Here is a 16,717-nt window from a genome sequence, read left to right on the forward strand (position 1 = left end):
GTTTATAGGGCTACACCGTTACAGACTTCGACCCTACGGAAGTGCTTTAGGAAATCTACTTTAAAAATCCGTGTAGTTTACCTACGACCTACGTATTTCATAAAACAGACTATATGTAATAATTTTTCATCCACACAATGCTCAGCATGGTTTTGTTCTCGATACATGAACAGTGTATGTATGTATACCTACTTTTGTCATTCAGCCATGTTCAAGTGCCACAAAAATTGTCGAAAATTCTTATAAATGCGTGTATAATTCCAGTCGATAGACACACACTTAGGCCCTACACACTTCTAATATCTCTATCGGGATTTTTAAAAAAAAAACCCAAAACAAAACAAAACAGAAACAAAACAAATAAACTCGTCTAATTCGGCATTTTTTTCCCTTTCATTTCCCCTCAAAGCCCAGGGAAAATAAATGGTAGGGATCTCCAGAGCCGCTCATGATCAGAATGATGACCACTTTTATGTTGCGCAGTCTGCCATCGACCACTGACCTCAAGCGCTACCACTTACCTACACCAACCGTCAGTGCAGGTGCATTACCGTACGCGCACCGTACCTACGGTGGACGAAACTAGGAGATAGCTATATTTAACATAAACAGGCAGTGCATCAACGCATGCGTACCAGCATGCCTGTTTGTGGCCTGTTCTTGTAGCAATTTAAAAAATATAAATAATAACTTCATGCATCAATAAATATATATTCTAATATATTTGTATTATTTAAATGATTTTCAGATAATTTTTATATTTTTAAATATATATTTTAACTTACTAAAATCACTTTAGCTGAAAGTGCCTGAAAGTTCCCATAACAACAGCAACGCCTGTCAGCCAGCCCATCGTGGAAATTTGTGACAAGACTACCAATTTTATACTCTTTTATAGATTTGTGACAATAATACAGATCATATGAGTACGCCAGTAGCCTAAATGTACGTTTGAGCCAACATGTAGCTTAAAATGTAATAAGGGAACTTGAGGTAAGTAACATTTTGTGTATATTATATCCTGTGATTAGGAGTGCCTCACCTCACTCACTAACCTACTGCACAGCAGTCTGCAGTTCGATCATCGCCTTTCCACAGTCACAGACAGTTTGCACAGCGTGACGCACACCACTTGCTGCCGCCGCGGATGCCGAGTGTTTTGTTACGCGTTTAGAATGTTAGAAAAACCTTGTAAGGTTCCAGTAGATATCCTTACACTTATGTAGATATCCTTTTACTCATGATTAATGTTTACACTAGACTAGACTGTATTATCTTTTGTATCTTTGTGTCGACTGTCGTTATGTTGTTAGATTCTAATCTACATTGATTATGTCCATAAAGCTTCACAAGTTTCCTAGTTACTCACGAAATTTGAGCAAAATCGGTTTGAGGCATCATATCTAAAATCATGGATTTAAATGCGATGTCAAACGACCCATGCGAATGCTGAAATGCGAGCGATTACTGGCGCGAGTGTCGCCAGGCGCGGCGGCGCGGCAAATGCTTGAGTGCAGACGTGGCGACTGTGTACATGTACTCAGTCGCCACGTCTGCACTCAAGCATTTGCCGCGCCGCCGCGCCTGGCGACACTCGCGCCAGTAATCGCTCGCATTTCAGCATTCGCATGGGTCGTTTGACATCGCATTTAAATCCATGATTTTAGATATGATGCCTCAAACCGATTTTGCTCAAATTTCGTGAGTAACTAGGAAACTTGTGAAGCTTTATGGACATAATCAAGCGAATTGCCGCAGTCCTTTCATTTTCGCGTTGCATTGCAAAAAAGCGTGGAGACTCCTTATAAGGGGTGCCCCGGGGGTTACTTATAAGGGGGACGGGGTTACTTATAAGGGGGATGGGTTACTTATAAGGAGGGGCCCCCCTTGTGAGTGGGTTTCCCGAACTGAGAATTGCTATTCAAAAGTACAAATTGTAGTCTAGCCTTGGCTCTGGCACTGCTGTAGACCTATTATGACCTATGTCATGTCATAGCCTATGACCTGTGATATCTTATGTAAGTTAGACCTAACGTTAGACTAGTTCTAACGTTAGATATTCTATTTCTAACGTTCTTTTCGGTTTTTTTTGGCATGATTGCAATTAGATAGATGCTCTAGAAAGTCTAACGTCAGTTAGACTACCATTAGTATTAAGTCGCCACTACACTAGATCATCTACCTAAAGTCGCCAGACATTGATTCACATTGCATGTAAGACTAGATTCCTAACGCGTGCCGCAATCAGAGATCAGCTGGGCCAACAGATTTTCATCGCTCTCAAAAGACATTCCTAATTCACTTTTTTCCTCCATAAAAACACAAATAATTGTAATCCAAATGTATTTTACCATATGTAACACTAACAGGCAACAAAACTATTTTCAATGCGAGAATGTTTTTGATTTCGAATGGATTTCAGGTGGCAGATTAACAGTTTTTCAAACGCGATCATGCACAATGCTTGACCGAAAGATCGGTCTGTATCTGGTCCGTCGGGGAATGTTCCGCGAAGACTGCGTCTGGCTTCATGGATTCCCTCCGTATACAGACCGAAGTCAATGATTGCGGCTCCTGTGTGGAGCAGTCGCGCACAGATCAAACGTTACGATAAAGCAAATTTCAGACAGTTTTTTTAACATTCAAACAAGTTTGACATGACATGACACATTATGCAGCAATATTTGGGATAAATTTCTCACATTGTGCAATCGAAATACTCACATAAACTCGGTTATAACGCAGAAATTTTATCTATATCGCAACATCGCCGTTCGCAAGCAGTAAGTCGCCATTTTGAATCTGTAAGCCAATCACATGCGAGGTACGTGTTTTAGTAAAATAAACACGTAGAAACTACCTCGCGTGTGATTGGCTAATAGTTTCATAGTGTGTGTTTCTGCAGTGTAGTCTGTGTTTTACGTTGAAATTTCTACTGAAATGTTGGATTATTCATTAATCTGGTGAGTGAAATGTATTCTTAAAAAGCTAATTTCACTATACAAGCTTAAATTTGCCGACCTAGGGCCGTGAATTAGACACAATCGAGAAGGGTGAGGTACCTCACCCAATTTTCCATAGAGACAGTGGTTAATAACATCCACACAGCAATGGGTACTGATACCTTCCGTCTGTCTACGGAGGACAGCGTTAATGGCAAAAGTATAAAACAGTCCTCCGGACAGACGGATCTTTCTGTCTAGCACAATGCATCCTACATTGTCATTGAAGTGTGTGTTTAACACACGCGCTAAGAATATGTGGCGTGCTATGGACTGCGAACTAATTCAGTGCCTAGCGTTAGTTTGCCAACCCGGGAGTGCATAGGAAATACACACAAGTGGCGACTATACGGTAATTGACGTTAGAGTCTATATATGCCAATATTGTTCTTTTCTGATTTAGCGTCAATTCAATTTCAATTCAATTTCAATTTATTTTCACAAACCATTCACATGTAATACAAACCCCTTGTAGGGACGCGTACATTGTTTTGTATAATTACAAAACTGAACCAGGTTGATGTTTTACATGGAATGTTGTGTGGGACCTGGCGACCTTTAACAAGCACAGCTTGTTAAACAAGGTCCCCAAAAATTTACATGCAGATGAGTGGAAATGATGTATAATGTATTGCAAAATAAATAAAGGGCTGAGGTGAGAAACAAAAACAAGAGGGAGGTGGGGAAGGAAGAGAAGAAAAATAAAAATGGAGAGAGTCATGACATATGGTACAAGTATGCGTAAATACATTGGTTATTAATTAAAGGTCATATTATCATCAATCAACATATTGAAAGATGCAAGGAGGTGTTTTTGAAATCTTTGCATGAATACAGATAAGCTGGGGCAGATTTAACATCAATTGGCAAATTGTTCCAAAGCTTAGGACCAGAATAAATAACAGTGTTTTGTGCAAAGGTGGTGCGTGTAAGTGTACAAGGTATATGGAATAAGTTTTGCCGACGAGTAGGCCTAGAGTAATTATGAACAAGACTGTTTTTCTTATATAAATCAGAAGGGGCAGTAGGACATTCATTCACGTAGGTTTGAAACATCAAGCATCCAAGATGAACAAATCATATATTATTTTCAGTGATTTTTTTCTCAAAAATTATATTTGAAGTGTGTGAGCAGAAGTCCAAATCACATACAAAATTTGTATCACTGGTTTGGTGGTATTAGTAACTACATGTATACACAGCCCTGTCGCTGTCGCATGGCATCTGGTCCGGCTAGTTGGGTAGTTGTCTAGTTCTACATTATGTAGTTTGCCAATGCATCAAAAGATTGAAGACAGCATTTGCTTAATTGATGAGGTACAGTTAAACTCGCATAAGTCGATCTTCTCGGGACTGAGCAAAACACATCGACATAGGCGATTTTCGACTTGTGCGTAAGTCGAAAAAAATTGACTTACAGTTACACCACATTACACATACATTATGTATTAATATGTATGTATGTTGTCTACTCCTGGAGCCGAGAGCTGGAGAGGTGTGCCCAAAGAGGTGTACCGCAGCACGGGTCGCCCGGCAGGGCCGCGGCTAACTTTGCATGGACAGTGCATTAGTATTGGCACAGGTCTGATTACTTTACACCCTTGTTAAACCTTGGGGAAGTGAATATGAACGATATTTGAGCAGTGATTGATTCCAGTTTACCATACCGTGGCTTGAAATGTGTGTAGAGGTGTAATTCTGATTTGCCCGTGCCCGTAACTTCCCCCTACTTTCCGCTTTGAAAACTCGGCAGCTTCATCTATACCACTCCACTGCACAGCGCAGACTGCAAACATACACAGACTATACACAGCCCAGTCGCTGTACGGACGTAGCGCGACAGGGCTGTACCAGCGGACCTCCAAATACGAAGAGAGTTCGACGATCGCATGCGATCGCTTTGAATTTTGATACTTTAGATCATTTTTTTGTCACCTGTCTGGTCGGGCTAGGTCTTATGTAAACAAAAACTGGCGTCTTGTGATTTTGACAGTGATTTATTACACAATAAAATCTTATTCGACTTAGGCACAGTGAATTTAATGGTTTTTCCGTGAAAGTGTTCTTGGAATTTCATCGACTTAGGTGAGTATTCGACTTACAAAATTTGACTTGTGAGTGAATTAATACATGTAAGTCAATGAGGAAAGATCGGGACTTTTTAAAATCATCGACTTAAGCGATTATTCGACATATGCGACGTCGACTTACACGTAGGCGAGTTCAACTGTACATAAAATTCAGAATGTGAAAGTACTCCAACTTTGTTTTGTGAAACCAGAAACATTTGCGACATGAAACTTTTTTAAAGGAGTCAATGCCATGGCCTTTTTCAGGGCATGAAACTTTTGCAAATTGCCACTGGCATTCAATGCATTGGGTAGATAAAACCTTTGATGTGCATTTTTATTTTTACTTTTGCAAATCTTTGCTCCTTGTGAAATTTGACAAAAGTTTCATGTTGTGTATTATGTGTATTGTTTGGCATGCATTCTACAAGTACAAATATTATCACAATGGGACATTTGGTTATACTAACAATGTGTCCTGTGTGCATGGGTGTTATGAACTTTGCAAAATTTTTAAAGGTGATAAAAGTTGTCAGAAAATAAGATGACATGCTTTATGTGAGCTCTGTTGACAACATTGATCATTTAAAAGCAAACCAGAAACCAACAATTACAAGTTTGTGAATTTCACATTTTCTTTTTTTATCTGTGCAGTGTACCTTCTAGAGCATATTGAGGGCATATATGTGTAATTGAATATCACTCAACATCAGCTGTGACGTCTGCTTAGGTGGAGATATCTGACAAGCAGTCTTCGTCAAGATGGCTGCTCCATTGCCAGCCATTCACAACATGAGGGGCCACTCCCCGATCCTTGACCCAGTTATTCAGCACCGAATACCCAGTCCACCCAACAAAGTGAGACCAGCAGAACTCCACAATAAGCAAAAATATAGGTTGCCGGGCAGGAGAGACCGGGATCTTTCACTCAAGCATGGGTCTGCCAAGAACAAGAGTCCACAACTGAGCAAACAAGAAGCACAAAAGTAAGTCAATGCATGGGAAGCTTTTGCCATGCCTTAGAACTATTACCTGGGTAACACTAAGTCAATAACAGCACCAGAAGCACTATATTTAAAACAATTTAATCTCACTTTGAGTACCAGTAGTCTTCTATTCCTCTGCAGCTTTCAATTGCTAGTCACTGATGCAATGTAAACTTAAATTACTTGAAATCAGTGTCTGGAAATCACTGAAAAGGCATCTTTTATAAGTGTAGATATTTCTATTGCCTTGAAAGAGAGGCTGTAGGATTTAAAGGTTTCAAACTATTTGGGAGCCTCTTTAAACAAATGGAATTTCTCTAATGATATCATTACATGCTCTCTTCAGCTACGAGTATATGTGTATTTTGAGACGAAGAATGTTTCAAGGGTGGCAAGATACTTTGCCACATTTTTCATGCTATGTTCAGGTCCCAGATGAGTATGATATTTCTTGAATTGGTATTCTCCATCTTCAGGAGAATAGTCTGTTATTTCCCTCCTTGGAAACGATATACATTTTGTACAGCGTATTTGCATTATGGGGGCAATGTTTTTGTGAGCTGTTAATTTTGCAAATATCAGATGGTCAACAATACTAGAAACACAGCAAAATACTGTAAAACGAGGAATGTTCGCGTGCATTTTAATTTCGCGAGCAACAAGATTCGCGAAATTAAAATGCACGCGAAAGTTCTTGTCTACACTATATGCATTGAATGCCAGTGGCAGTTCGCGAAAATTTCATGCCGCAAAAAAGGCCGTCGGCTCCAATTCGCGAAAAATTCATGCCGCGAATATATCATGTTTTAGAGTATACAACATATTGTAAAGGAAGAATAGCTAGTGTATTGTTGATGCTAGCGATTGATTAGTGTAGTAAATATACAGAAATTCAACTACCAGCCATCTGCACTGGACTAATCTTGTATAGGTCATCCTGAAAATATGATTCGTATACTTATCGTATTATGAAAAGTATTCAAAGGATTAGGTATTTGTATCTTAAGGCCAACTTCTTGTGTATCCCTTCACACATTCCCAGGTACCGCAACACCTTCTTCCACAATCTGTGCCTGGAGGTTCTGCAGGGGGGTTTCCATCGCTCCTTCTCTGAGATCTTTGCCCTGGTGAAGCACCAGCAGAAGATTGTGGAGGATGCTGGGGCGGACTCCTTGCTCCAGGACAGGACCCTGCTGGCAGACCAGCACGAGAAGCTCAGGCAGATGAAGACACACCTCACTGCTGCAGAGCTTGCCCTCAGGCATGGTGTGTTGATTACTCATGTCCCTATAGCCTATGTATAGCACCGAGTGTTGAAAAGCATTAAAATGCACTCACCCTGAAATAGCTTGGTTTGTGCTTTTATTGTATGTTCATATATTTATGTATAGTCTGCTGAATGTAAAAAAAAAATACTTTCATTTACATTGTGGTTGTGTGTCATCATAGTTATATGAACATACACTATACACTTTACACAGATGCATAGTTCTCAGTTATGACAAAGAAACAGTGCTGTCATTATGTAGTTTGCCCCTTGCAAAATAATTCAAGATGAACAAAAGAGGGAGAACCTGCAATATAAACCACATGCTATTGCTTACAATCAGTGTATATGAAAACCTAAGTAATGCCACTGTTTTTGTAGTTGTGTATTCTACTTTGTGATAGACTGTGTGGTGATGTATATTTGAAAAGAAGATAAAACTAAAGTTATGTCTACTCTACCCTCTTTGTATTCTCACTTATAAGAGTCAACATTTCACAGAAAATCGAGTGTGTTAAGTTGTGAATGATGGAATGAGTATACCACATGTACATTTTGTATAATGTATTTGCTTGGTAGTGGTATGTATCTATGCAATGAAGACTTCATGCATGTCTACCTCACAGACGATATGGCCAAAGTGTATGAAGAGAGGGAAAAACTTGCCAAGTACTTCTTGGACTGGAATGACCTTTGGCTGGCTGACCACTTCTTTCAGTCCTGCCTGGAGACAGCTACAAAGATTGCAGATGGTGGGGATCGGAAGGAGGCTGAAGCTCACTGCTATATTGGTCTTGGCTATGAGAGGAGAAGTAAGTCCATCGTACATTGTGAGGTTTTGCGTTTGTAACAGTGTCATGTAGAGCTGTAATATTGAGGTAAATCTAATCTAGGTGCACAAGATGGGTCACATCCTTGGAGAATGTTTGTGTAAGACTACAGTGATGGGAGAGATCATGACAAAACATCAAGTCTAGCGACAATTTGTCAGTGTGTAAGTTTACAATAGTTGGAGGGCTCCAATGATTGCACATACAGTAAAATCAGTCAAACCAAATCTGGTACTACTGATGCATGAAACAATTTCTAGTACGTGCAATAACTTGTCAAACTTTCTCTTTCAAAAAAAAAAAGAAGTCTTAAGACTACTATATGTGTTAGAATTTAAATCAAACAAGCTATAAAGAGGAATTCTCTGTGTACATTTTATCCTCTAGGAGAATTAACTGCAGCAGCCAACCACTTTGAAGCATTCTACACACTGACTGATGCCAAGGAGTGGATGACATCAGATAATACTTCTCTGCACTCAGTTGCATGCGAGCACCTGCGACGCCTGTACACTGCCATGGCGGAGACATTCCACAGAGGAACAGACACAGACTTCCAGGAAGCCATCAACTTCTTGCTCAAAGCATTTGAGATGGCCAAAGAGAGTGAGTAAACAGATTTACAAGCAGTTAACGTTACCATTTATCATACCATAACAATGCTTCGTATTATACCACAAATAAAGATTCTATACAGATTTTTACAGTTAGCAACACCTGTTTGTAAAAAGAAGAAGAAGTAGTTAATGGCAAGAATTTTTAATGTATTGTCTAACTGTTCTCCACCATTTTTGGTCTTCCTTGGTCCTTGATGTGCAGGCCAAGATGGTCGCAAAGAGGGGGAGGCTAGCTACCGTCTTGGACTGGCATATGAACAGAGTGGAGACTGCGACACTGCCCTGATGGTAAGTACATTGTCTGTGTGGCTTCATAAAATTGGTCGCTCAGTCACTGAACCATGCTCTGTAATTGATGCCAGAAATACATTGTTTGTTTGTTTGTTTGTTTGTTTGTTTGTTTGCTTGCTTTCAATGGAGATACAGGCAACCTCCAAATAATCAACAATCTGATGTGTATGATAGATAGTTGATCATAATCTTAGTGCACAACTATTGCCATCACTTAACTTTGCTCATGCTTTGGACTCCAGCAGCAGTAAGCATTTTAAAAAGTTTGATGGATCAGAAGCATTTCATTGTGGGTGACTGAATGTCATAGCAGCAGGTGTAATATTCATTTCATAAGAAATGAAATGCACACTTTCTATCAGAATGCTCACAAACTGAAGAGGTCATATTCTGTCCCTGGTGCTCCATTCTGGAATCATCTGGATGAAGACTTACAAGAGTTGCTGTCCTGCTGGGACTTGTATTACTGCGATTAAGCAATAAGCCTTGCTACCTTTGAGCTTTTTGTGGATATATGAGAAACATTTTATAGCATGTCTGAGATGTGATGTAGACTGAAATGAAGGTGAATTATTACACACCATGCAAAAGTATGCTGTGACTCATAGTATCTCTAATGCTTTATTTCCAGTATCTTCAAGGCTACCTCGATATCTGCAAAAGGTACAAAGACCAACAAGGCATTGGACAGGCCTGTGAAGCAATTGCAAAATCGTATGAAAAGTAAGTAAACCCACACTCTTGTCTTTAATATGTATGATCTTTACACACAGGGCATCATGATTATTAAGCATCTTGTCGTTTTTGACCTCTGTTGCAGGGGAAGGCCTTTTCTTTGGAAGTAATGTGAGCCTCATATGTTACTGTCTGTTGGCATTATGCACTATTGTGAGGGATCATGCTGCTGCTTTTGGCAGGTGCTAAATCACAATGTCCTGTTATATTAAAATTACATCATAGGCATGGTCAGACTGGCAAAATATCGAGACGTTTAAGATCGCGAAGTCTTCGCGATCTTTTGTCGTGCGGTCACACTGGCAGTCAAACTTCTCGATTTTTGGATCGAGAAGTTGGATCATCAGTGCGCGCGCGCAAGAAAGAAAAAACAGCGTGCCTTCTGATGGCTAGTGATTGTGACGTAACAATCCACGCCTGTACATGACAATGGCCTCGCGCTTCGGAGACACTGTCCGCAAGCATGTGGTGGACTGGTCACGTGACAAAGATCATGAAGTTTCAGTTTTTCGCAGTCACACTGGCAAAAGATTGAGAAGTTTGGCGGGGGTGGGGGAAAAATCCCTAGTTGATGTGGGAAGTTTCGCGGGAAGTTTGTGGTCACACTGGCAAAATTTAAAGATCTTAAAGATCGCGATCTTAAAGTTCTCGATGTTTTGCCAATTTGACCGCGCCTCATGTTAAATGATTTACATAAATACTGGTAAGTGACTGATCATAATGCAATCACATGACTAATGCAGTGGGAATCAGAATTGTTATATCGCGAGCAGTGATACTATGTCAGGTAATACAATTTCAGAATTTGACTCAATGCCAGCCTGGCTAGATTAAAATGATGTGGTAAGAAATATTGCCCTGTCTATCATTTTAAGTCAACTTATGACAGTCCCTTGGGAGTTTTGATTTCCCCTCAAGACAATTTTTTTCCCTCAGCGATGCGCACTTAGGGAAAATATAACTCCTGCAGAGATTTCGAATATCAAATCACACTTCACACCAAAGGCAATATCTGTATGATATTCATCATTTCAAGCATTTTACAAAGATCATGTTTGAGCACTGTAGTAACGGTGGTAAATTGTAGATAAAACATGTATCATTCTAGTAGGAATTCTCAATGGAAGATAGTTTGCTACCTTGCACTTGTTAAGAAGTATTTGTAGCAATGTTTATACAAATACAATGTTGTCCACTGAGAGTATGCAAGTACTATATGGCTGCAGCCTAATCTTCACAAATATTCAGTACAGTTCATGCACCCTAGGTCCTGTTTATATATAGGCCAAGAGAAAATCTGTTGAAGGAGTGAATTTCTGGTGATTAAGCACTTATAATCCGTACATTGACATTATCTGTAAATCAAGTGAAGAGTTGTCTTTTTCCTTTGTTCTTAATGTATTATCCATCACAGGCAAGGCAAGCGGGATGAAGCTGTTACATATCTAGAGATGTTTGTGGAGATTGCTGAGAACAGTGGAGAAGAGAAGTCAATGAGTCAAGCATGTCGTTGTCTGGGTGCCATCTACAACTCTTTGGTGAGTCGCCATTCTTGTCTGTGCCTCATCTTCGCCTTTCTTTTGCTCGTAAACTCTTCTTGTTGGCCTTTAATGTCCAATTGCTGTTTGATCTGTCAGTAATGATACAACCAGAATTCAGGGATTTGGATAAGGGTATTGGTCGACGCTACATTAGGTCTGGGTTGACCTCGAAGTTCAGGGTTGATCCAGGATAAGGCATTAGGATATAGTGTGAGGTTTATAGTTTGGTCAGTGGACTTCTAACAAAAATCATCTGGGGAATCAGGAGAAAGAGAAAAAAAAAAGATCTTGATAAGATAGATGTGGCAATATCTTTTTTCTCATGAGGAACGTACTTTTCACCTGCTAACTGTCTATTTAGAACACCTTTCCCCCCTACTCCTTTTCTCCTCTTCCTCTGTATTTTGCACCTTTCTCCTCCATTTTCTTTCCTTCTCTCTCATTTCTCCTGTGTCCACCTCTTTCCATTCAGATTCTCTATTTTTGTTCTTTTGCATTTGTTCTTTTCTTTTCCTTTGTCTTTCACAAGCTGGTCATTTTTTGTATTTGTGTTATATAATTCTATGTCATGTACCTTTTTGTTTCATCCTACTTCATCTCCTCCCTTCCTTTGTATTTTCTGTCTCCCTCAGGTATTCTTTTATGTGTATCAGACCTACAGTTTAGCTGTTTTCCATTTGTCTGTCTCCCCGCCGTTTTGTTCGTCTTTTCCTTATCTTGCATTTACCACATGATTGGTGTCTATAATAAATGTATAAATATTTGAATTACCTTGAAACACTGAAGAAATGAAGCATTGTGCTAGGTTCAAGATTTGTGACGGTCATACATGGGATCTCTATGTAGATGCAAGAGAAAGTGACCCTTATGGTGATAAAGTTGCATGGTCATGTACAATCAGTTTGCCTGCCAGTCATCTCAAACTCCTCAGGGCATCATCATTATTTATGTTCTTACTCCCTCTCAGGGTGAATACGAAAAGGCTTCACACTTCTTTGGCAAGGCCTACACAATTGCCCGCACCATGGGAGATGCTGAGATCATCGAGGAATCAAGAACACAGTTTGGTATTGCTGCTGCGCACAAGGCATTAACAGCATTTGTCTCCCTTGTTGAGAACCCTTCACGGAGAGTCATGTCACACCTCATGAACTGGAAAGATGTCAGGAATGACGCTTTTGTCGTCGCAGAATCAGAAGGTAAGGAAAGCAGTTGCTTAAGGTGTATTAAAGGAAACCGAAACCCATGGAGAATTGTGGATTTAGTGAAAGCAGCAACATTAGTAGAACACATCAGTGAAAGTTTGAGGAAAATCGGACAATCGAAATCATGAAAATTACACATTCCATCAACTTGATACTGACATATGTTGAGGGTAGCAATTATTCCCCCTGCTTTCTGAAAGCAGTTAGTCAAGTGCTCTTTCATTATGCTAGAAAAGTGGATTTTTGTGGAATTCCCTTTATATTTTCTTTATATTTTTGTCCACACATGAAGTCATAACCTCTAGTAGTCTCCTCATCCAGCGGTTCCAACACCAAAACTTTAAAAATTCATAACTTTTGCATCGATTGTCTGATTTTCCTCAAACTTTCAATGATGTGTTCTACTAATGTTGCTGCTTTCACTCAATCCCCCTTTCTCTTTGGGTTTCGGTTTCCTTTAAATAAGAACCATGTCAGTGTCTTGGAGCAAATACACCAACATTATTCTGCTGTATTTAGAAACATATTGAGATTTATATGGCAATCACATCAGACACAAGCGACTTGTGTACAGTCCTGCGGCACAAGACTTCCATGATAATGTGTGAATATGACTTTCATATGTACTGTATATGGGCAGGTGTAAAAAAAAAAATGCCCTGTGGGTAGTAATGATGTGATATATTGTTTTAGAGAGCTGTATTGCTTTACTTGTTGCATGTACAGTTGGCAGCAAAATTATTCAACCCCTCTCTTGCATTTTGGACACTCTGGCACAATGAATTACATTATAACTGCAGATTATTACTAAATCATACAAGTGGTGATCAGATAGTTTGTTACAAGTAAATAACAGATCAGTATAATAGCCTTTGATTTGCATATAGTTACAAACTTTGATCATTCATGTATAAAGAGATAAGGTCCAGTGAGCACTTTTATGGTCATTTTCAGTCCTTTTGGTGATCACTGAAGCGTAACGTGAAATGCTTTGTTGAACATGGTTTGTTCACTCAATGTTTTGATAGGTGACACTATATGACTGAATATGATGTAGGATTCTTAATATTTCAATTGGTATTTTTCATTGTACAAAAATATTTGAATGAACTAATTTCTAGTGAAAGTTGCCACCATAGAGTTTGTACAAAGGTTTATAGCCATATGATATTAATAAGTCAAAGTTTAAGTCATGTCAAAATGAATATAACCCATTGAAATGCTAAGAGTTGTGTATAGAATGGCAAGATATTATTTAAAATTCCATAAAAACAAAAGAAATTAATCGTGATCATCAGACCATAACACGTCATGCTTCAGTGATCACAGAAAGATCTGAAATGACTATAATGTGCTCACTAGACTGTATCTCTTCATGCATGAATGATCAAAGTTTCTAACTATATGCAAATCAAAGACTATTGATCAGGTAATTATTTGTAATAAACTATCTGTTCACCACTTGTATATGATTTAGTAATTGTAATGTTATTTAATTTGCCATAGTGTCCATAATGCAAGGGGGTTGAATAATTCTGCTGCCAACTGTATGTCATGTAGATCAAAGGTTCTCACATTTCGTATTGTTAAATGAGTCAATAAAGATTATTATGATGATTACAGCCAGTGTCAGTAAATAGCAAATTTAATTCCTCAAACATATTAAAGGCAGCAGGTATGACGAGGAACTAACACCAGCATTAGTTAATAACAAATTGAACGCCTTGGACATGGGCCAACTGGAATGACAAGGAACTGTGTCAATAATGCTAATTTTACAACTGTGACAAGGAAATTTAGGTAATTTGCTGACACAACCCAAATAATGTATAAATGGAGATGCGGGCTCTCTTTGACAGAAACTGCAACCTGTTCCTCATGTAGGACTGCTCCATAATAAAAGTCCCCGTATGGTCATATTTTCAACAGATGGCAAACACTGATGTGTCTCTGGAAGCATTCACCATTTCACCATCAAACCAAATGGATCCACTGTCAAGGAACTACACTGTTCTACAAGTGGACCCCCTGGAGGAGGAGCACAACGTATAATGTATTGCCGTCCAGCTTGTATAAGTCTCTATCGGATAGATGTACATAGGACTATTTACAACGTGTACAGTTAGAAAAATGTACAGACTGTAAATATCAGTATTTTTTTTCGGTGGAATCTATCGATATCAAAGTGATCAGACATTATTATCATTGTTATGATTATTATTTTTTTTTCATCTATAAGGGTTCGGGTCCATACCAAAGCAAGAACAATCCATGTTCTTTTACAGGTATTTACGTTCTGTCAGCTATGCATATCCTTGGTGACCAAGGTAATAATATACCGTACCAAAGTGTCATCAAAGAAAATTAGTTCATAAGAAACAGGCATTTACAGTTCATTTTTATGTATGAATGTATGCGACTGAGGACAGCCTTACATATAAAGTAGTGCCACAGTTGTTTCCACAGTCATCTTAGTGGACTTAAGTTGAAAACCTGCAACAGAATAGATTAACCAGGTATTTACTTCAACTGTCAGGTATTTTTGTCTCAGTGGGTGCATTCAAGCGATATCCCAAAATGTTCCATACCATGCCATACCTGAGCCAGGGGAGCGCTCGAATGATCCCAAAGTGTACCGTACATCACTGAGCCAAAAATAGACCACTTGCTAATATACTTCAAAAGCGTACCGTACTGCACCAGAAGTTGGCATGAGAAGTTGATTCTCTTTGTTAGGGACACCTGTATGTAGTGTAGGTAGGCGAGGTGAATGAGTTGGTTGCTTCAAAATGTGTGAACCCTCTGATTTGAGTCTAAAATAACTCATGAGGTATCATGCTATCTCCACAGAGCACTTGAACGCTCCCAGTCAGGCATGGTATGGTATAGTATGATACGGTATGGTTTGGTTTGGTTGGGTTCGCTTTTGAGTGCTCTAACGCAGCCTAGATTCCTTGTGTTGTGCCATGTGGTGCTCCCTGTATCAATGGTTGTGAATCACTGGATCAAATTAGCACCATGTTGTAGATCGTGTAATGCATTATGCATTTACAAGCACTTGTATGAGTAAGGATGGATGACATGGATGGCTTTGTGTAGTGGATATGAGATATCCTTCACTTGGATAGGATATTTATAGGGTTCAAGGAATTCAGTAACTCTTGTGGTCACTTATGAGGATTAAACTTTGCTGTGCTGTCCTGTGTTTACACCCCTGGGTAACCAGACAGGTTTGTTTTGGATGTCATACATTCTGATTTCCATTAAACAAACTTGATTTTAGCCAGAGTGTTCTACTGTGTGGTGCAACAAAGCTCAAGTTAGAATTGCTCTGACAGGAATTCCTGATGACCTCAAGATCTACGTTGGGGTGGGTGTCTCATCCACTCCTCCATACATCAGTTGTAAAGTATATGCACTCTTTATGTGATAAAAAAAGCACAGACATGAACATTTACTTGGTAATTTTCATGAGGCTAATGAAAGATTTGCAATGCTGTGCTCAATGCCCAAAACATGTCCAAAAAAAAAAAAAATTCTGACACAAATTGATGGTCCTCTTAGCTAAACAGCTTTTGTCTGACTTAAGACTTTGCAAAGGCATAGAGAGCATCTTCTTGTCCAACAAGGCCACCGACTGTGAAGTTGTCTAAATATCTTTTTTTATGTGATATCCGTGTATCAAGATGAAAAGAAAGGGTAAGATAAGGGCTTCATGTTACACATAGGTCTGTTCTCATAGCAGTTTGCATTTCCTGTGTAATGGCATCCACTGAAGGATCACTTTTTAAAATGAAAATAGTGTTGTAATATACAGCCTGTGATTGTACATCTTGGTTGTAATTGTCAATAAAAGATATCACAGTGATGAACAAGTTATTTGTGTTTTGCATTCCCATTCCATGCCTTTTTGCTACAGGTTCACTACAGTCATGCCGTATGGAACCAGTGGGTACTGTAGATAGTTGATTACCTTCCTTACTTATCCTCAGGTCAAGTTTGCAGTAGAGTTGGCCCTCATTGCAAAGGATTTGAATGATTTCATCATACAATTCATACAATCACAGCTTAAGTTATGACAAAAGTTGAGTACTGTAGAAACAAATAAATCTCATGTTTCAGTGATACATGTAATGGAAATGTTTCATATACAGGCAACTCCCAGTATGAAGTC

General features: G+C 39.1%; 1 protein-coding gene across 1 annotated transcript; it reads left to right on the plus strand.

The window, feature by feature from the left end:
- The first annotated feature begins 857 nt into the window (after window positions 1–857).
- On the plus strand, window positions 858–14,584 carry LOC139716220 (tetratricopeptide repeat protein 29-like). Its single transcript, XM_071627783.1, has 10 exons — window positions 858–993; window positions 5,726–6,057; window positions 7,100–7,323; window positions 7,951–8,136; window positions 8,542–8,760; window positions 8,974–9,059; window positions 9,694–9,785; window positions 11,212–11,335; window positions 12,306–12,537; window positions 14,473–14,584. The coding sequence occupies exons 2-10, from the start codon at window positions 5,834–5,836 to the stop codon at window positions 14,484–14,486; spliced, it is 1,401 nt and encodes a 466-aa protein (XP_071483884.1). The 5' UTR covers window positions 858–993; window positions 5,726–5,833; the 3' UTR covers window positions 14,487–14,584.
- The last annotated feature ends 2,133 nt before the right edge of the window (window positions 14,585–16,717 follow it).

The sequence above is a fragment of the Diadema antillarum genome, unplaced genomic scaffold, assembly GCF_040938485.1.
Source record: "Diadema antillarum isolate AM-2024a unplaced genomic scaffold, OU_Dant_1.0 scf00000063, whole genome shotgun sequence".
NCBI classification, from domain to species: Eukaryota; Metazoa; Echinodermata; class Echinoidea; order Diadematoida; family Diadematidae; genus Diadema; species Diadema antillarum.

Excerpts from the sequence above, each read along its gene's own strand:
- LOC139716220 (XM_071627783.1), top strand. The coding sequence starts at position 5,834 with ATGGCTGCTCCATTGCCAGCCATTCACAACATGAGGGGCCACTCCCCG. Across the intron at positions 7,324-7,950 it reads AGAGCTTGCCCTCAGGCATG|ACGATATGGCCAAAGTGTAT; the intron begins GTGTGTTGATTA and ends TCTACCTCACAG. Across the intron at positions 11,336-12,305 it reads GTGCCATCTACAACTCTTTG|GGTGAATACGAAAAGGCTTC; the intron begins GTGAGTCGCCAT and ends ACTCCCTCTCAG.